General features: G+C 35.5%; 1 protein-coding gene across 2 annotated transcripts in view; it reads left to right on the forward strand.

Moving 5' to 3' along the window:
• Positions 1–18,734, forward strand: part of LOC136035634 (CTP synthase 1-like) — a 72,503-nt gene extending 53,769 nt beyond the window's left edge. For both annotated transcript variants that reach the window (XM_065717533.1, XM_065717543.1), the window contains exons 11-12: positions 7,369–7,599; positions 14,767–18,734. In XM_065717533.1, coding sequence (XP_065573605.1) covers positions 7,369–7,599; positions 14,767–14,903 — 368 coding nt within the window. In that variant the 3' untranslated portion in view covers positions 14,904–18,734. The remainder of the gene's footprint in view (positions 1–7,368; positions 7,600–14,766) is intronic.
• Positions 18,735–22,641: the final 3,907 nt, after the last annotated feature.

Below are 22,641 nucleotides of genomic sequence, written 5' to 3' on the forward strand. Positions count from 1 at the left end.
TGGCAAAAAAAAACTTATCGATCAAATTTTTATTCAGTATTTTTTATTTCATTAGTTATTTTTTAAATGCTTTTCTCCTTTTTTAAAATTCTTGTTTATGTGCCTTGGCCTGTACACAGATTTGTATACAGATTGACTTAAAAAGCAATCTTCTATATATATAAAAATTAGCTGTTTGGGTGGCACGAAGTGCCACCCCAACACCTAGTTGGTGGGGGCGCTTCGCGCCCCAAAACCCCCAAAGCCCCCCCGCGTGCGTAAGTCGTTACGCGCCATATTAGCTACGCGCCATTGTAGTTGTGTCCCTATGTCCGACCTGTGAATATAGATATATATATATACTAGCTGTTGGGGTGGCGCTTCGCGCCACCCCAACACCTAGTTGGTGGGGGTGCTTCGCGCCCCCCCCCCAAGCCCCCCCGCGCGCGTAAGTCGTTACGCGCCTTATTAGTTACGCGCCATTGTAGTTGTGTCCCTATGTCCCACCTGTGAATATAGATAGATATATATATATATATATATATATATATATGTTTTTAACTACGTAAAACTTGCGAATATACAACATTCTTTGCTGTCCCATTGTCTGTGCATATAAATAGATTGTCAGGTTTACCGACTCTTGAACATGCAACATATAATGGTCAATGGGAAAACAATCCGTATTCAGATCTATACCTCATGATTCTAATGATTGCCCTTGAGCTTTGTTGATGGTGATTGCTAATCGACCATTCCCTGAGTCGCCATCGTCATTTATATATCCCCCTGTGCTCCCCGGCGTCCCCTTTGTAGTTATGTCCCTGTGTCCCGGTCGTCATTTATATTCCCTGTGTCCCGGTCGTCATTTGTGTCCCGGTGTCCCAGTCTCTGATTTCTCTTTGAGTGTCCCGGGCGTCATTTATATTCCTTGTGTCCCGGTGTCCCGGTCGTCATTTATATCCCCCTGTGCCCCCCGGCGTCCCCGTTGTAGTTGTGTCATTTATATTCCCTGTGTCCCGGTCGTCATCCCGGTATACATTCGTTTTTGAATTGGTATATGATGAAATAAATTTTTAATTTTTTCCCTTTTTTTCCTTTTAGTTTTTTTTTATTGGTTTTGACCTTTTTTTAGGTTTTTTAGTTTTTTTCTTTTTTCTTTTTAGTTTTTTTTGAAGTTTTTATCTTTTTAGTTTTTTTATTTTTATTTATATTTTTTTAGTTTTCTTTTTCTCCTTTATTTTTCAGTTTTTTTTTCCTTTTTTTAGTTTTTTTTTTCTTTTTAGTTCTTTTAGTTTTTACCTTTTTTAGTTTTTTTTAGTGTTTTAGATGAAAATTTTTTTAGTTTTATTCCTTTTTTTCTTTTCAGTTTTTTATTGGTTTTTACCTTTTTTTTAGCTTTTTTAGTTTTTTTTCGTTTTTTCTTTTTACTTTTTTTTTTTTTAGTTTTTATCTTTTTTATTTTTTTTTATTTTTATTCTTAATTTTTTTTTATTAGTTTTTAGTTTTTTTTGTAGTTTTTGCCTTTTTTAGTTTTTTCAGTTTTTTTTTTAGTTTTTAGATTTTTACCTTTTTTAGCCTTAACCAGGATTTGAACCTGGGACCTTCATTCTCCGTTCTGACACCCTCTCTCACCGAGTGACTACTCCAGCATGTTCATTTTGGTGTTTTAAATGGTATATTATTAACCAAATTAATGTGTTTTACAATATACTAAGCATCGTCATAACAAAAATGACGACAACTGATTTCATGACGTCAGTCAACACAGAAATTAAGTTCTGAAATTAAGTCATGAAATTAGTTGCCGTCATTTTGCTTTGACGGTGACGTCATTCAAGTTATATAAGACATATGTTCACGTAGAAATCTATTAATGTTTAAGTTTACAATGACTGATGAAGATGCTCAAAGAGTCTATGCCAAAAAACTTGCTGCTGATAGAGAAAGTCAGAAAAGAAAGCGTGCCGAGGAACTATCAGCAGCAAGTTTTTTGGCATAGACTCTTTGAGCATCTTCATCAGTCGTTGTAAACTTAAACATTAATAGATTTCTACGTGAACATATGTCTTATATAATTTGAATGACGTCACCGTCAAAGCAAAAATGACGACAACTAATTTCATGACGTCAGCCGACACAGAAACATGACGTCACCTGACAACTAATTTCATGACGTCAGCCGACACAGAAACATGACGTCACCTGATCCACAGATCCACAGACAGACAACTTATTTTTATATATAGAAAGATATATATATATATATATATATATATATATATATATATATATATATATATATATATATATATATATATATATCTATATATAAAAATAAGTTGTCTGTCTGTCTGTCTGTGGATCAGGTGACGTCATGTTTCTGTGTCAGCTGACGTCATGAAGTTAGTTGTCGTCATTTTTGCTATGACGGTGACGTCATTAAAGATATTTAAGACATATATGTTCACGTAGAAATCTATTAATGTTTAAGTTTAAAATGACTGATGAACTTACAATGGCAAAAGCCGATGAAGATGCTCAAAGAGTCTATGCCAAAAAACTTGCTGCTGATAGAGAAAGTCAGAAAAGAAAGCGTGCCGAGGAATCAAAAGAACAGCAAGGAAACAGGCTTGAGGCTAAAGAACGCAAAACCGCGCAGTTAGATGAAGATCCACTTGGACAGCGAGAGTCAAAACATATCAAAACTGAAAATGATAGCGATGATGATTGGGTTTGGGATTTTGACTCGGATAAGGTCATCAATGCCTACCAGATTTTAGTTAAAAAAACAAAGGTTCGGCGATATGTATTTCATAGTGAAGCTGAAAAATAAAGAAGAAAAAGAAAACTGAAAAAAGAAAAAATGTAAAAAACTAAAAAAAGAAAAAATGTAAAAAACTAAAAAATACTAAAAAGAAAAAACACTCAAAGAGAAATTACAGACCGGGACACAAATGACGACCGGGACAGAGGGAATATAAATAACGACCGGGACACTCAAAGAGAAATTACAGACTGGGATACCGGGACACAAATGACGGCCGGGACACAGGGAATATATATGACGACCAGGACACAGGTATTTAAGAATATCGTTCAAAGACAAATTTTTAATTGTAAGAAGACCGTTGAAAGAGAAATTTCTAATTGTAAAATGACTGAAGAACCTACAATGGCAACGGTACCACCATCGAAGTAGATAACCAGTGGGTTGTTCCATATTCCCCATTAGTGCGAAACGTCAACCCCAAGTCAAATTCGTGCATTGTTTGGCATCATTTTAACAACTTGCTCTCCATCAGCTCCTACAGAGTTATGGGAAAAATATAAGTCAAAAATGTCCGAAGATATACTCCATCGAAAACAGTTAGAGACGTCAGATATGACTTTTGATTTTACATCAGAAATTTATAACTACACTTTAGTTATTATAGAAGATTTGTGCGTACGTATGGCAAACAAACCTCTTCAGGATTTGGGAATGCCTTCACCTAACCGTATCGCTGCTGTTTCGACATGTGTAGAATTGGATCGTGAAAAAAGTTACAGTACGAATGATCTATTGCCGTATGTACAAAATAACATTTCCAAGTTAACGTCGGAACAAAAAGACATTTATGATACGATAGACTCAATTTCAGGACGTATACAACTACCTGCTGATTTCTGTAATTTAGTGACGTCCAAAAATTAATTGATTGAAAAAGTATTTCCGAATATTCTAAAAAATTATAAAAATAATAAATGGCTAAGTGAAAGAACGATTCTCGCACCCAAAAATATAGACGTCCGCGAAATCAAAAATATTGTTTTGACCAAGATTCGAGACCAGGCAGTCCTTTACAAGTCAGTCGACACAGTTTTGGAACCAAATGAAGCGGTTAGTTATCCATCTGAATTTTTAAATTCCATAGATCTTTCAGGGTTTCCACCACACGTGCTACAACTAAAAATAGGCGTACCAATAATACTTTTAAGAAATATCAACCCACCAAAGCTTTGCAATGGCACGCGACTTGCCGTAAAAAAAACAATGGAAAACCTAATAGAGGCCACAATCTTGACAGGGCCTTTTGAGGGTGAGGCTGTTCTTATTCCTCGCATTCCCATGATTCCAACGGATCTGCCTTTTCAATTTAAAAGATTGCAATTCCCAATTCGATTAGCATTTGCAATCACCATTAACAAAGCTCAAGGTCAATCATTAGAAAAATGTGGTATAGATCTTAATACTGATTGTTTTTCCCATGGACAATTGTGCGTTGCATGTTCGAGGGTCGGTAAACCTGACAATCTATTTATATGCAGCGACAATTGGACAGCGAAAAATGTTGTATATTCGCAAGTTTTACGCAGTTAATTTGTATTGTATCTACCTATCTATCTATCTATATAAAAACGAGTTGTGTGTATGCATGTTTGTTTGTTTGTAAAAAGAGCGTTTGCATATGACGTCATTATTAGTGCATACGGCTTTGTATATGCACAGACAATGGGAAAGCCAAGAATGTTGTATATTCGCAATTTTTACGTAGTTTAACTCCTGCAGACGAAATGAATGCTTGCCTGAAAAATTCTAATTTATGGGCACACGTAAAAATATTAAAATTAACTACAAATATGCGTGTCCGATTGCAAAACGATGACTCTGGTCAAACATTTTCAGATCAATTGCTGGCAATTGGAAACGGAAAGCTCCCAGTAGTGGGAAAGCCAAAAATGTTGTATATTCGCAATTTTTACGTAGTTTGAAACACATATATAAATCTATCTATATTCACAGGTGGGACACAGGGACACAACTACAATGGCGCGTAACTAATATGGCGCGTAACGACTTACGCGCGCGGGGGGGCTTGGGGGGGCGCGAAGCGCCCCACCAACTAGGTGTTGGGGTGGCGCGAAGCGCCACCCCAACAGCTAGTATATATATATATATATATATATATGTTTTTAAATACGTAAAAGTTGCGAATATACAACATTCTTTGTTGTCCCATTGTATGTGCATATAAATAGATTGTCAGGTTTACCGACTCTTGAACATGCAACATATAATGGTCCATGGGAAAACAATCCGTATTCAGATCTATACCTCATGATTCTAATGATTGCCCTTGAGCTTTGTTGATGGTGATTGCTAATCGACGATTCCCTGTGTCGCCGTCGTCATTTATATATCCCCCTGTGCCCCCCGACGTCCCCGTTGTAGTTGTGTCCCTGTGTCCCGGTCGTCATTTATATTCCCTGTGTCCCGGCTTCATTTGTGTCCCGGTGTTCCAGTCTGTGATTTCTCTTTGAGGGTCCCGGGCGTCATATATATTCCTTGTGTCCCGGTGTCCCGGTCGTCATTTGTGTCCCGATGTCCCGGTCGTCATTTGTGTCCCGGTGTCCCGGTCGTCATTTGTGTCCCGGTGTCCCGGTCTGTATGTAATTCTAAAACCTTAAAACAGATACTTAAAATTTTAAGGTTTATTATAAATTGTTGAACTTTAGCAAGTTTGGCACGTGAATATTTTTCCAACTGTCAATGTTAGAATAAACATTAACAAATCGAAAAACATTGAAAAAGATAGAATGTTACCAAATCCTACAATGGCAGAAGAAATAGCCGAGGAAGCTGCTCAAAGAGTTAATGCCAAAAGGCTTGCGGCTAAAGAACGCAAAACCGCGCAGTTAGATGAAGATCAACCCTTTTAGCGAGAGTCAAAACGTATCAAAACTGGAAATGATAGCGATGATGATTGGGTTTGGGATTTTGACTTGGATAAGGTCATCAATGCCTACCAGATTTTAGTTAAAAAACAAAGGTTCGGCGATATGTATTTACGTCTGAAAAATAAAGAAGAAGAAGAAAACTGAAACTAAAAATGTAAAAACTGGGAATTGCATAAATATTTTAAAATATTTTGACGATAGATTAAAGTAATTCGAAAACCAAAACAGATACTTAAAATTTGAGGTTTATTATTAATTGTTGAGCTTTAGTATGCTTGGCACGTGAAGATTTTTCCAACTGTCAATGTTAGAATGAACATTGACCGACAGACCGACAGACCGACAGAATTTGCGATTGCTATATACCTAGTGCCATAAAAGGTAAAAAACTAAAAAGAAAAAAAAAGCTAAAAAAAATAAAAAAGCTGCAAAACTAAAAAAAAAATAAAAACTAAAAAAGAAACTATATCTATATATATATATATATATATATATATATATATATATATATATATATATATATATATATATAAATAACTTATATGTTTGTTGACTGACGTCATGTTTGTGTGTCGACTGATGTCATGTTTGTCGACTGACGTCATTATGAGGATTGAGCATTATTCCGTCATGAAGTTGTTTGTCGACTGACGAAATTACAGACCGGGACACCGGGACACAAATGACGACCGGGAAGCAGGGAATATAAATGACGAACGGGACACTCAAAGAGAAATTACAGACTGGGACACCGGGACACAAATAACGACCAGGACACAGGGAATATAAATGACGACCGGGATACAGGGACACAACTACAACGGGGACATCGGGGGGCACAGGGGGGATATATAAATGACGACGGGGACACAGGGAATGTTCGATTAGCAATCACCATCAACAAAGCTCAAGGGCAATCATTAGAATAATGAGGTATAGATCTGAATACGGATTGTTTTCCCCATGGACAATTATATGTTGCATGTTCAAGAGTCGGTAAACCTGACAATCTATTTATATGCACAGACAATGGGACATCGAAGAATGTTGTATATTCGCAAGTTTTACGTAGTTAAAAACATATATATATCTATCTATATTCACAGGTGGGACACAGGGACACAACTACAATGGCGCGTAACTAATATGGTGCATAACGACTTACGCGCGCGGGGGGGCTTGGGGGGGCAAAGCGCCCCTACCAACTAGGTGTTGGGGTGCCGCGAAGCGCCACCCCAACAGCTAGTATGAGATATATAATAGATGATAAGATATATTTCAACCAAAAAAACAACAAAAAATCACAGTTCCTTATATACAAGAGGGTTTAACTCTGTCTAATCTTAATTATCTTTCAGGGTATTTAAATTTAATTTATATCTTAAAGGCTTGGGAATAAGATTTTCATTTCGACATGTTTCTAAAAAAAATTTGATTGATAATATTAGCATTTTTTAACTAAACTAATAAAATAAAAGATATCATAGGTCAACTGTTCCCTATAGGCTAGACGAAAATAGCGACGAAGACTATACTGCCTTTCAATATCAAACAAACACAAAGTACAAACGATAGGGAAACTTCTGCCTAAACACATATGGAACCTACTCGTTATGTTTCTAATTACTAGCGTTATTCTATTCTCTAAAAATATTTATCTAATGTTAGGAAAAGACGAAACTGGGAAGAGAATGGAGATAATTGAGCTACCGAGGTCAGAGCATCCATATTTTGTTGCGACTCAATATCACCCTGAGTATTTGTCAAGACCTTTGAGACCGTCTCCTCCTTTCTTTGGTCTGATTCTGGCTGCTACGGGTTTCTTGGAACAAACTTTATCGCGTATCAGCTCTCAAGTTCGTACAAGTTCAGATGAAGTCTCAGATGAAAGTAATTCAGGTATATCATCTATTCTCTGTGTATTAATTAGGAGAAGAACTAGTTCACTCCTAGTTTAATTTCTAAGTTTTATGTATTTGTCGTATCTTTTCATGTATAAATCAGTAAAGAGTTTTGATGACATGATTCCCTGGGAAAAACCATACCAGACGGTTGTGCAATGCTGAAAAAAGCTGAGTTTGTACCAGCACGTAGTAATCACAGCAAGTTGTGTGCAATAATGTTTGTCGGTGTAACTTGGCTCAAAGCGAGGCGAGTTAATTTACGTGTAAAAGACAGTCATTGATGTTACATCGGAGGGTGCTTGTTAATTAGTCAGAACACACTCAAGAATTTCGCTCTGTAAGATCTGACATAACCGGTTTGTCTCTTTGCAATCGGTTATGATTTGCTTATTTTGAGTGAGAAAAACTACGATGTAGGTATATTTTAATTAAATATTTAGTATATAGAGGTGATTAGGGGTTGGATTAGGTTAGATATTCAATATAATGCGTTCTGGGCCCCCTGCTTTCCATAGTTTTCTGCTGAAGTTCCCAGAATTTTGTTAATAAAGTATTAGATTTTTCGTAATATTTCGTATATTTCATTAGAATTAACTTAACCTCACTTTTTGGGTGTGTTCTGAATAATTTACAACTATCCATCAGAGTATCACGAAACGGAGTAAATGGAGGGCCACGAAACAGAGATTAGCACCGCCGGTTTGGACCTTGAGGGTTTAGTGCCGTCATACTTACTAACTACTTACTATTGATTCTACATCAAGATTTTACTGTTAGAGGTAACAGTAGGTCTTTAGCAATGCTGCAACAAATTCAACTAGATTTATTCTTGATCCTTTAGAATGGTACAATAAGTTTTGGTTACCCAGCTTAGTGCAGTATTTGCCAACAAATCTTATGCAGGACTTATGTTGAGGAAGGGTGCAGCAAAGTTTTGTCAACAAATCTTATGCAGGACTTAGGTTGAGGAAGGGTGCAGCAAGGTTTTGCCAACAAATCTTATGCAGGACTTAGGTTGAGGAAGGATGCAGCAAGGTTTTGCCAACAAATCTTATGCAGGACTTAGGTTGAGGAAGGGTGCAGCAAGGTTTTGCCAACAAATCTTGTGCAGGACTTAGGTATAGGAAGGGTGCAGCAAAGTTTTGCCAACAAATCTTATGCAGGACTTAGGTTGAGGAAGGGTGTAGCAAGGTTTTGCCAACAAATCTTATGCAGGACTTAGGTTGAGGAAGGGTGCAGCAAGGTTTTGCCAACAAATCTTATGCAGGACTTAGGTTGAGGAAGGGTGCAGCAAGGTTTTGCCAACAAATCTTATGCAGGACTTAGGTTGAGGAAGGGTGCAGCAAGGTTTTGCCAACAAATCTTATGCAGGACTTAGGTTGAGGAAGGGTGCAGCAAGGTTTTGCCAACAAATCTTATGCAGGACTTAGGTTGAGGAAGGGTGCAGTAAGGTTTTGCCAACAAATCTTGTGCAGGACGTAGGTATAGGAAGGATGCAGCAAAGTTTTGCCAACAAATCTTATGCAGGACTTAGGTTGAGGAAGGGTGTAGCAAGGTTTTGCCAACAAATCTTATGCAGGACTTAGGTTGAGGAAGGATGCAGCAAGGTTTTGTCAAAAAATCTTATGCAGGACTCAGGTTGAGGAAGGGTGCAGTAAGGTTTTGCCAACAAATCTTATGCAGGATTTAGGTTGAGGAAGGATGCAGCAAAGTTTTGCCAACAAATCTTATGCAGGACTTAGGGAGGAAGGGTGCAGCAAGGTTTTGCCAACAAATCTTGTGCAGGACTTAGGTTGAGGAAGGGTGCAGCAAGGTTTTGCCAACAAATCTTATGCAGGACTTAGGTTGAGGAAGGGTGCAGCAAGGTTTTGCCAACAAATCTTATGCAGGACGTAGGTTGAGGAAAGGTGCAGCAAGGTTTTTGGAGTGGACAATTTCTTTGTGGAGCTTTATACCGTATGAGAATTATATTTAATCGAGGAGCCCGTGACTATGGGATCTCAATCTGCAGGAGATCCATTAGAAGAAATAGGAAAGCGTTAATAGTATTCTCATTTAGAAACGGCTCCTTGGGCTTTTTGTTCGCCGGTAAAGTAGTGTAGAAGGTGATTGCTAGATTGTCCCCTAGTAATTGATATGCACACTGATTAATCAAACTAGATGAAAAAAGTGATACGCGAAGTACACAAACTAACGAGCTTATCAAAACCCAGATAATCAAAGTATCCAATAGATGTTTGAAAAAGTGTAAAAGAAAACCATCGAAAACCAAGAGGCGTCGCCACCTTTTTGCAATGAGAGTAAAAGGATGACCAGAGCTTTGATTGTATCCACCTATTTGATCCTTCATTGTAATCTGAATTTTTGTCGATTCTGAATCTTTACAGGATTTTTCTCATTTAAATCTGTTATAAATAACCCTATAAAAGTGTCTCCTGTCTCTTTATTCTAATCTCAATCCTTGTGGGTGACTTTAATCATTTTTATAGCTTCCCTAAAAGATTGTGGTAAACAATATTCATTGGAAACAAAACCATTCTAGTTAAAATGAAAAAAATTACTTGAGTTATTGAACATGTTACCTTCATGATCAATCTTTAATGATGGCCTATTTTACGAACTCTCAGGCGCAATTTTAACCCAAGCTCTATTCAACACAACCGACCAAAATGTGGTCAACAGCCCTCTCTGACCCCGGATCCCCGCCCCACTTGAAATTGGTTCCAAAATTAAGCATAGCCTTTTTAACGGAATACCTGGGAAAGCTGATTGATATGCCTCTGGGGCTGGAGGACTTTTTGTGAGAAGTCCCAGAGACAGTAGCCTAACCTTCATTGGCTTCCGCCCTCCCCCCCCCAATAGTTTAGAAAAAACTATAGTTTATTATGTAGCTATAAAACTGTTGTTTGTTTCAAGTATCAAATTTTCTCTTTACCTAGAGCAGCTGTTTATTTTTAATTGATTAATTATTTAATATTTTTTAATAATTATTAAATTATTAATTAATTAATATATTAATTATATTAATAATTAGTTATAATTAATTAATTTAATAATTATTTAATACATTTAATAAATAATTAATTTAATTCATCCAAGCTTGCTTTTAACATACAAAAAACGAGACAAACAGTGGGTTATTACACTTAAAATGGTTAAACACACTTCAAATATCTGCAAATAAGACATAAATTGGACCATTGAAAAATAAGAAGGTAAATATACAGTGGATATAATTTCCTGAATTAAAAGGAATCATTGATAAGGCTTACTGTTTTTTATAATAATATTCGTACTATAACCACATAGATCAAATCGTTTGTAGTTTGGTCATGAAATTTGGCAGAAGGGGATCTGCTCCAGGAATTATTCAATTGCGTTAATTTTAATTCCAGTATTTAATTGAATTCCGATTCTCGTTTATGTCATTGAAATGCCTAACAGGCGCTGATAACGTCCTATCCCTTACGTTTTGGATTCACATACTAACCGACAAATGCAGGACAGCCTCTAAGTACAATACTGAGCCGGCTTCTCCCTTTTTTCCCTTTTCTCCATATTTCTTTTAACCAGCTCCAAGAAAGGAATTGACGTAAATCTACTGAGAATTGTTATTGTTATTAGTCGCATTTCACACAATACCAGCGTTGCTTGTGAGATATTTATCCCTGCATTAGCAAGCTGTACGAAATGTCTGCTGAGAATAGAATATTAATAAACAAAATTCTTTTCTCACAATTTAGAAACATTGTGTGCATGTATAAGCGGTACCAGCCCATTCTCTTTTTCTGTTGTTAATAGTTTTATCATGCAGCGCTAGGAAACTGAGCTTTGCTTGTGAAGGGAATTATAGACATAAAAACGACACACAGAGCAACCCCCCTCCGGAAATACGTACCCCCTATACCCTGATTTACACTAGATAAACTTTTCCGTAATTTTTATAGAATTCATTTTTCTTTAAGAAATTTACAAAGGGGAAGGTAATTTTCAAACTCTAACATTCAATTATTCCTTCCAATTGGCACCCCTGGGAATTTTTTAATTAATGTATGGTTTCTGCTGTAATGATGCCAAGAATTGTTCAGGTTTTCTGGATATTATTTGTCAAATAATGCCTAACAGATAAGTTAATAATTCTAATTTTAACGTTGACTTTTTCAAATACTTTCAAATTTGAAATATGGTCGCTAATTAATTGTGGGGAATATACCACTATATAATGTCTCTAATCTATGGTGATACTTTGACTTTCTTTACTTAGTATCTTTACTTAGTATCTTTACTTAGACTTTCTTTACTTAGTATCTTTACTTAGACAGCGCTATCGCGCTGCATATGATTTTTGTTTCGGCTTTATGGGGTCTTTTGATATCAATGCTATCTTCTGTATATATAAAAATGCAGTGTCTTCTGACCGTTACATTATCTTTATTATTACACTGTCTGTCTGTCACTAAGTGTGACGTCAATATATTAAAAAAACTAACTAAAAAAAAACTTAAAAGAATTAAAAAGAAACTAAAAAAAGAAAAAAGAGAAAAAAAAATATGACGTCAAAATAATAAAAAAATAAAATAAAAAAATAAACAAAAATAAAAAAAAAGAAAAAACTGTTAAAAAAAAGAAAAAAATCTATAAACGACGTCACGTTCGCAACGCGAAACCAGGCTTGTGGCTAATAGAGATAGTAAAAAAAGAAGGCGTGTCGCTATATTACAAAAGCAATGCGTGTATAATTATCCTACAATGTCACCAAAAAGGGAACACCAGAGCAACGCAAAACCAGGCTTACCGCTCAGAGAGAAAGGGCCAGATTAGGAATGTCCAATTTACGTCATCAATTCAATCCAAAAATGACATAGCGTTGCCGGGACCCAGAACACAAGGGACAATGATAATCCATATGTAGAAGCCTGCCGCGTGCCGTGCTGGGGCCCGCGGGGCCCGGTGGGAAAGCCGCCGGGATCCAGCACTGTTTGTGGTTAGTACACAAGGGACAATGAGAATCCATAGAAGCCTGCTGCGTGCCGTACTGGGGCCCGCGGGGCCCGGTGGGAAAGCCGACGGGATCCAGCACTGTCTGTGGTTAGAACACAAGGGACAATGAGAATCCATATATAGAAGCCGGCCGCGTGCCATGCTGGGGCCCGCCGGCGAAGCCGCCGTGACCCAGCTAGTTCATTAATATAAATCGACTAACACAAAAACAAATCAATTTTATAAAAAATGATAAATAATGCTTAAATAATTCACGTATATTTAAACTTCAGTACAACAAGTTAAATCTTCAGTCAAAATCTATTCAAAATTAATAGCAAATGAATAGCACAATACCCGTGGATATTAGAATAGAGCTTGGTTCAATTATGAGATTGAGCATCCTGTGCTGGGAGTGGGGGTTTGGGGAAGTGGATGGGGGATATTAGTGCAGCATTAGTGGTGAATGTGACTGAAAAAAAGCCGAGTGCACACGACATTTCCCTTCGCTCACCCGGGAGCTTGTTTGTGATATACTTCTATTGTCTATAGCAGCTCACTGCTGACAATTTTGCAAAAGTCAAGTACCAGCACTTATATTTATGATTGATTAATTTGTGTTTATTGTTCATAATGTATTGCGTAATGTTTTTAAATTCACCAAGTAGCGTGCTTGTTAAATAGTTGCTTTTCTTCACTGCCGCTTGAATAGCACCTACTTCAATAGCACCTCCTCTTGTCCCCAATAAATGTACTATAGCTACGCCTGTGCTAACCTTGGGAAAATACCCCCTTCTGCAGAGGCTCCATGACCGTAAGAAAGTTAAGCCCTTATGCCTGCACGGCCACAGACTCCACATAACTTCTCCGACTTTGCTTCTAAATAAAAGAAAGGTATGAAACAGTATTATCGTTTATTCAGTGGATTATCGCTTCATATATGATTTAAATCAATGACCTAAGCGCTATCCAATCGCCTGTAATTAAGCGCATACCTGGAGGACATAACGCTACCTTTGGGTGAGGAGCATTTCATAAAACCACTTTGGTTTTCTGAAATTAAATAGTATTCCGGAAAAAACGGTTTTAATAATGATAGTTTGAAGGTATTCTATCTCCAAAAAAGGGTAAAAAATATTTTGGTTTAAATGGTAGTGTAAAACAAGATGTCCAGCGATTTCGCTGGCATCACTGATCGATAAAGCAGGATTAGTAACTGTAAACTTTTCGGCTTATGAAATTTGCAAGGCATAAAATATTTTCTATTGATCTACAAACTCGTAGGTATTTCTTTTATTCCTTTCCCTTTAAACTACCTGGCGAATTTCACCGCTTATCTCCATTTTCCTGAGGATTCTTTTTAGACAGAGAGTATAAGGTTGGCACTGATCCCCTCTTATTGCAGAAATACTTGTAAGTTTAGCGTGAAATGTTTTTTGCTTATCTGCACAGAAGAGGGAGGTTTGCAAAGGGGTTTTCACTATAAATCTTTCTCCTCATTATTTTCCTTGATTCCTATGTATTTTTTTAATATTAGATACACCTGATAAATATTATCTAAAAGAGTAATTTCATAACTTAAGGAGTATAGATCTAGTTTGTGAAACTAAATTTGAACTATACCAGATTTTCTTTTATGCTTGTCACTTTTTTTGAAGAAAAGTTGTTTGTTGGGGTTTTCCTGTCTGTTGCTACCGTTCAAAACCCAATCATGTCGCGGGTTTGAAAAATGAAAGCTATGATGTATAAATTAATGAAGCTACATCCACACAAGCTGAATCAGATATTCACAGATTTGACCTGTAAATGCAGCGAGGTGATAAATTATGAATAAAATTTGACCTTGTTTTTTGTATGAACTTGTTTGTTTTATTGGCTTGCTGCAAATAAACAACAAATCTTCATATTCTTTAACGAAAACATGCATTTATAGTAGATTATCATCATTCTGTATTTGTAATAAATTAATGGGCTATAGCACAAGACTATTATAGAAGAGATTTCCAAATGTTGTCCTAAATTCTGAAATTTATATCCTATTGGCCAGAAGTCAATGAAAATTGAAGGGAACAACCCCTTATTCACTCTTCTAAGGAATGATCAAAGAATATGCACAAATAAATTTCTTTTTTTAAGCTTAAATTTAAATAAAATTTAATATTGATCTTTTGTACACTTTTAGACGATGAAGCAGTCATGGACTACGTGAAAGTTGTTCTCTCTCAGTACAACTTAAATGGGACAATGACCTCTGCGTCAACAACTGGAAAGACGAGTCCCATCTCAACGGCTGTTTCAGAAATAGATCTTCGACAGTAGTCGACCAACAGTATTTTAGATAAATTTGATTATTTTTGCTTCACTAGTGTTTAGAAAAAGTATTGACTAGAGATCCATTGAGGAGGCAGGGGTGTAGTTAGAATTGTATTTCAGGAGACCAGATTGAGTTGAACTTTCCAATTCCTTTGACTATGCCGCTATGAGGTAGTTGAGTTATACTGCTATGAGGAGTGTGGTGACTACCTTTTAGTTTCCTTACTTTTTCAGCCTGTTGAGTTTTTTAGTCAATATAGACTAATATTGGTTAGCTAATATAGGTTTGGTGCTCGTATAGGCTAACAGTGCTCTAGATACTAACTTTTTGGCAGGGGACTTGCAATACAGATATGACAATGGGCTATAGTACAAAACTATTATAGAAGAGATTTCCAAATGCTGTCTTAAATTCTAAAATTTATGTCCTATTGGCCAGAAGTCGATGAAAAAAAAACGAAAAAAAAACGGAAAGAAAAAAAAAGTTTTGTCATATCTGATTCTTAGGGATATTTTTGGGGGTGTATAAAACACCTTAAGAAAAAAAGGTTTTACTTAAGAAAAAATAAAGCTCATTGATTGTCTATTAAGATTTCCTAATGCAACTGTATATATATATATATATATATATATATATATATATATATATATATATATATATTTTAAAATGCGTTGGTGATAAACAGAAAAGTCAAAAGAAACTATTGCGCAAAACCTTATGGTTCTATAAACCAAAAATAAAAATTACTTTACATTTTTCAGATCTGGATAAAAAGTTGCTTTGGAAAAACTCCCTAATAATAGACCCTTTTCTGCTAAGTTTGAAATGTTCCAACTTAAAAAAAAAGGGTAAATTTTAAATAATTGAAAAAAACTAGGCGTGATGGATTTTTTCGTATTTGGTTGAACTCCTTTACTTATTCCGAAAAATAAGTATAAATAACTCCTAAATATTAATTTTAAAAAAGATATTCAAAAGTGTATTATTCTACTTCTTTGCAAGAAAAAAAACTGCTTTTAGGTTAAAGATATTAGTCTGTTTTACTTTAATTGTATCTTGCATATTTTTGCACTTGAAATAGTTATTCTCGATCAATTTGTCGTTACCATAATCATCTATTGGTATTATTATAAGACTAAGCTTACTCTTACTAATTTGTTTTAAAAAATCGAATATTTTAAAAATTTATTTTCTTTTTGTTGTTTTTTAATTAAATATTGTTTGTGTTTATATGCTTTCCGTTTGGGACCGCTTTTGTTTGTTCCAATTTATACTATTCACCTTAAGCATCTTTTACTTTTGGTTTTTCCAATGAATTAATCGTAATAAAATGATTAGCGCAAAATTTTTCTTCTTTTTTTTGTGAGTTCTTTTATCAAATTGGGGCGTCTAGATACGAAAGAAAAAGGTTATAAATTTAACTGAAGAGAAGTATTGCATTTGGCAGTTTCAAAAAACTTAACTATTTGCCCAAAAGTTCAAATGTCCGGCTTTCACTATAAAATTATCCACCAGATCCTTCGAAAAAAAATGGCGAAATTTTATTTCGCTATTTCTTGCGAAAAAAAAACAATAAAATATGATCCTGCGAAAAAAAAACCCAATAAAATAGAAAACTGTTCCTTTTTCCATAGAACCAGCTTCTTTAAATATAAATAAATAAGTGTAGAACGTTTCGAAATAAATAAAAAATATTATTATTCGTTTTTATTGGGGGGGGGGAAGGGGTTAAAAAAATGGCTACTGTATTTTCAGAAGTTAAGATGACTGACAAAAATGGTCTCAGCTCTTAAAAATACTCGCGGAAAAGCGTTGTAGTGTTCAATCCGTAGAGATAGGATATTTGAAATTGAATCTGGATCCGGTGTAAATGTACTGTAATAGAGGCCTTTTCTGGTGGCAATTTAACCAATAATGGTGTTCTAGTAACTAACAAAGGTTTTGCTAACTAACATTGCGGATGAAAATGACCCGCAATTGAAATTATTGTTTGTCAGACTTGTTGGTCAGACTGTTAGACTAAGCTGGAATTGTATTTATTTAATTGTAATTTTCAAAATTTGATCACACGGTGAAAAAGTCCATAAGCAGTGAAAATTACAGGAGTAAACATGAGTTTAATTGAAAATAGCAAAACAATGTTCTATTGATTTTGAAAATATTGCCGTTTATCTCAACAATAATAAAAATATGTATTCTCGCGAAAACTATTGTTGAGAGAGAGAAAGATGGGTTTATTGATATAAATAAACAAAACAAAACAATCAAATGACCCGAAGCAAAGCTTGTTTGGGTTTACAGCCCCAATACGCATACAAATAAAAACAATACGAAAAGGGAGAAGAAAATGAAAAAAAAGGAAAAAGAAAAAAAACAAGAAAAGAAAACGAAAAAAAATTGATAAACAATTCTGTTTATCAACAGAATCGATAAAAAAAAATCTGTTGTCCCAACTGTTTACCAACAATTTTGTTTGCCAGAAAAGGCCTTAGGTATAACTTTAAAAATAATTTACAGGGATAGGAAAACAGAATATACCGATGTACCGTTATGGGATTTAGTTATACCGTTTTGATTTCAATCTCTTTACTTCTTACAGATGTAACAAACCTTAAAAGAAAAACACATTGATCTAACTGGTAATTATGCCTTTTAACATGTTAAAAAGACTAACTTTAATGGTTGAATACTAGTTTGATGTAGCAAGAGCTGATGCAAAAATTGCCCTTCCCCCTCAAAAAAAAATCCCCAGCTAAAATTGTAATAAAAATCTTTGTAGCTTTTAGTACAAATTTGTACAGTCATTCACCACCTGATCGATGCCAAAGTTGAATTAGGATACGAGTAATTAATTGGAAGTACAGTCCTTTTCGGCGTACCAATGGAACACAGCAGGGTTGTCTGTAGAAATTCTTCAAAGAGGGGTGGGGGGGAGGTAAAGTTTAAAAGGCCATTTTTTTCTCTCAAAATTTCTCTTATTTTCTACGAGTAAAGCAGTTTCTTACATTTTTGGTATACCTTGGGTGCAGAGCTTTAACCATTATCTGTGGATGCCTTTGACTAACAGTGTAGTTTAGTGACGCTCCTGCTTGATTTTGTTCTTTAAAGATTAAATACAGAATTAATTTGGTACTTTTTTTTATCCATAATGAATGCCAGTGATTTAATTTTCATAAAAAGATAGACGCTGGAATTTTCAAAGATTAACACGATTTTTTTCCTTAATACTCCGCTTGTATATTCGTTTATGGATCTGTACATCTTGGCTCTGTTTAGTGGGGTGAAGGTAGGCGACAAAATTAACGTGGAAATTAAGGTAATTTAGGCTCCTGAATTCCGGAAGAGTCTTATGCAAATTAAGCTATGGTATGTATAGGTTAAGAAAAAAGTAAAAACTCCTCAGTTTACTTGGTATCTTTTCTGTATAAAATTCCCAATATCTGAATCTCTTTATAATTTATTTATTTTTATGTTTATATAAAAAATGTATTTAATTTACATATATATTAATTATAAATTTATTATATTTAAATATATATTTATATTTGAATAAAATTTATTAATCCAAGATTTTATGTATAATAACGTCTATCTTTGCTATTTTCGACGTTTCTTGACTTATGGAGATATTGAATTATAGGTTTTGCCATGTTTGTATGAACGCGCCAAGTTTGAATAAAAGTAAAGGAATTTTTAATCTACATCCAATTGACTTGTTTTTTTTCTAATTAAGATGTAGTTCCTATTCTGTTGTTTTGTTGTTCATTTGATATACGTTTAACAAAAGTTGATTTATATTTTATGTCTTTGTAGTCCCAATAAAAAGTTAAGACATACGTCATCGCATTTTTTTTTTCGTTTTAGAGGTCACAGCGATAATCTGCCAATTTAAAGAAAAAGTAGATTTGTTTTCAGAAAAATTCCTCAAGTACAATTTTAGGAATAAAACATTGTGAAGCAGTGCTAAATGTGGCTAAATTACACTCATTCAAACTATCGATGCGCTGATTAAGCGGCTGCAATTACGCTATATATAACTTTTCACACTTGTACAAGTCCACTTATACACTTATACGGGGCTAACTTAAAAGTTCACGAAACCGTCATAATCATTGTCTAAAAAATTCATAGGCAAGCTACTCAAAAACTTAAAATGCGGAATTGAGTTGGATGTTCAAGATCTGATCATGCGCGAAACAGCTTTCGCAGAAAATTTTAGTAATTTATTTTCAAAATCGATTTATTACTACATCCAAAAATTCAATTCTGTTTCTACTATGTTGAACATTCCATACAGTCGCCCAAACTTACCTGACGTAAAATTCTATGTATAGCCAGAGTCTACATGACGCTGTCTATGTTACCTGAAAAATTTGCTGCGTCGATGTATATAAAATAATGTAAAAAAGTTTATAATTAACAAGTTATTGATAAAAAAAAACAAGTTTTTTCAACTGAAAGTAAGGAGCAACATTAAAACTTAGAACGAAAAGAAATTATTACGTATGGTTTTCCCCTCCTCAACACCTCGGTCTTTACGCCACAGTTTTTCGGCACTTTAAAAAAGCTACTTATTGTTCTAACTAAACGACCCGTGTGTTTCAGGACCTGTTTTGAAAGAATTGGGACAAAACTTTTGCGTAAAGAGCGAGGTGTTGAGGATGGGGCAACCCCCTTCATATTGCATAATAATTTCTGTTTGTTTTAAGCTTTAATGTTGCTCCTTGCTTTCAGTTGAAAGAAATGTTTTTTTTATTTAATATCTGATTGTTTTTTAAATAACGTCAGGATACCTGGCTCCACTTCCCCGGAAAAATCCCTTTCACCACAGAAATATCCTCTAGATAATTCAATCCTGGCAAAAATTTGCCCCGGGCATTTATCCTTAACATCTCCACGCGTAAAATTGAATCAGTAAAGAGAAAGCAAGACATAAAGAAATTTCGTATAGGAATTCTGGCAAATTCACCCAGTGTAAAATTTTCCCTGAAAAGTTCACCCCCTTGAAACCTCCCTCCCAATGGAAAATTCTCCCGTGGAAAGTCTCCCCAGCAAAAAAATTGTCCTCTCCTCCCCACCCGAAAAATGTATGGATACTTCCCAATAACAAATACCATACATAAATAAAATCTTTCCCCAGGGGCTCTAGAGGATCATTTTATCTCCAAAAAAATAGTTATTGGGCCTGTCAACTATGCCTAACAAAAAAACTATGTCAAATTTTTGATCGGACGATTTTGGGATAATAGTGGCGTGGGATGGGCTTAGTTGCCCTCCAATTTTTGGTCTCTTAAAACGGCACTATAATTTGAAACATTTATCTTAGAATGAAACATCTCCTAACGTTCTAGCCCCACTGGATGGATGCGATCACTCATGAAAAAAAAACAACAACAAATCAACACGTAAATTTCCACATTTTCGCAGATATGAGCTTGATACCTCAATAGGAGGGTTCTTTGATAGGCTGAATCTGATAGTGTGACTTTTATTAAAATTCGATGACTTGTACTTTTGACTATCCCTCCCCACACTACCCACAAACTACAGCCTCTAAAAAGTACAGTCGTGGAGCCCTTTAAGGTCTACTACAACAAGGGAGCCGCAGTTATTAGTACTGGCCATAAATATAAAACTTTATCAGTGCATAATATTATTGAGCTGCTAGGGAAAGCATATCCAAAGGCTTTCACTCCTAAGAATATAATCAGTGGATTCAAAGCAAGTGGGTATAGCCCATGAGCAGAGATGTCTTCAAGGATTACGGATTCCTCTTTTCATAGGTCTAAGACAGATTTCGTAAAACATATAGTGAACCACTTACCATGGAAGTTTCTATGCTCAGCGCAAGTCTTGTGCGACATTTAAACCCCTTCTTTAACATAGACCCCGGAATGGACGCAGCACAATTTCTGTCTCTAAATGAGAAGCAAAGTTCGGTAGATGATTCGTTAAAAGAGATCATCCATACACCTCTTTTCAAAAGGGTCAGCTGAAAAAAAATATGAAAAAGTCAGAGGTGCTCACTAACACCCCTATGAAAGAACACATTGTTGCTGGAATAAAAGCTGTATCTGCCAAAAAAAGCCTTATTCCTAGAAAAGAAGAAAGTCAGAGAAGGCTAAAAAACAAAAGGCCATATTCTTCGTAAGAAGAGTTGCAGTTGGAGGAACGATTCTGACATAGATGAGCCTGTATACAACAACTCTTAAGACTCCATTATAGACGTTGAAGACGAGGCTCCTACTTCCAGTTTGACACTGAGAGAGTCAAAGCTGGTGATTAGATTCTTGTTGAGCTGAAGAGCCAGAAAGGGAATCTTATTCACCTTATTATCATTATCCAAAAAGTAGCAGTTGAAGTACTTAAGATCCACTTTCTGAAGGAGACTGGAGTAAGAGACTTTGCACTAATTGAAGAGACTAACAGTGTCTTAGAGACAGAAGTTGAAATGAAACTGCAACCACTAACAGTTGGAACATCAAGATTAGCGGAACGGCTTACTTCTGGTGCTGATCAGTCAATTTATAATTTGAAATTATTATTCTTTATTTGTTTTAAGCCTTACTGAAATTGAAATTGATTTTGTAGTTTTTTATACTGACCATATTCTTTCATAATTTTTATAGCCGAAAAACAAATTTTAATGTTTCCCTGGCCACTTTTCTGTTTCTTTTTCAGGTGGCCGAAGGTAAGCCACAGACGGCCTAACCAGTACCAGGGTGGCTCAGGGTCGGCACTTTTGACCACATGGATAGGCATTCAGATGGAAAATTGGTGGGATATTTCTAATTGTCTTTTTCAAGAATGGTATTGAATGAGTTACCTTTGCTTTGGCATATTTGACAACTTCTTGTCACTTGAATTAATTCCTGGATAATTGAAAAAGTCAAAACCTGCCGATCGTGGGCCAATCTCCTATCTATATATCGGACCAAAAATCATTGAGTAGAGAACCTTAAATCTCGGAATCAGGAACGATATTTGGAAATATCTGTTTATTTTCAGCCTTTTCAACCATCTACCAGTGAACATCCAACAGAAAAATTTCAACATACGCAAATTTCTCGTTAATATGTAGTGTAAACATGAAGTTAAATGAGAGGGAGCAGCTGCCCCCTTTCCCCATGTCTTGGGGCGCTTCATTGTGTACAGGGAGGGCCTCGAAAAATGATTATGATATTTGACTGTCTGTGATCTATTTGATGAAAAGGTGGCAACCCACTTCACCAGGGATGTATTAATATTGAATTCAGTGACAAGTTTCTCAAATATAACGGGAGGTAGAAGAGATTTTGAAGTTCCCGAATTGGCTCGGGTCATAGAGATAGGATTTTTTCGTTTAGCCAATCTTCAAGGAATCCTTCATATAGTTTTGAGAATATAGGAGTGAGAGAAATAGGACTAACACCTTCAAAACCTGGCTTTCCGCCTTTCTATTTGACAGGGTTATAAAACCCTGTTTCTATATTTGTAGAATCAGACTCAGAAATCTAAATTGAAAAGCCTTTTTTTCTTAGTTTCTCAATTCTTCTCTCGATCTTAGATGGAGAGATAGAGGGAAAAGAAGGTGAGGGATCATCGGGTTGGTAATTGATAAGACAATACCGGAAGGCTCTGGACAATGAAAGCGAGGAACCTGTTATTAGCAACAACTTAAGGAAATTGAGGTAGGTTGAAATTAAGCTGAACCAGACTACTGTTACACAACTTTTTAACCACGGAATACCATTTTTTTTTTGT

This window comes from Artemia franciscana, chromosome 2 (genome assembly GCF_032884065.1).
Source record: "Artemia franciscana chromosome 2, ASM3288406v1, whole genome shotgun sequence".
Lineage (NCBI taxonomy): Eukaryota > Metazoa > Arthropoda > Branchiopoda > Anostraca > Artemiidae > Artemia > Artemia franciscana.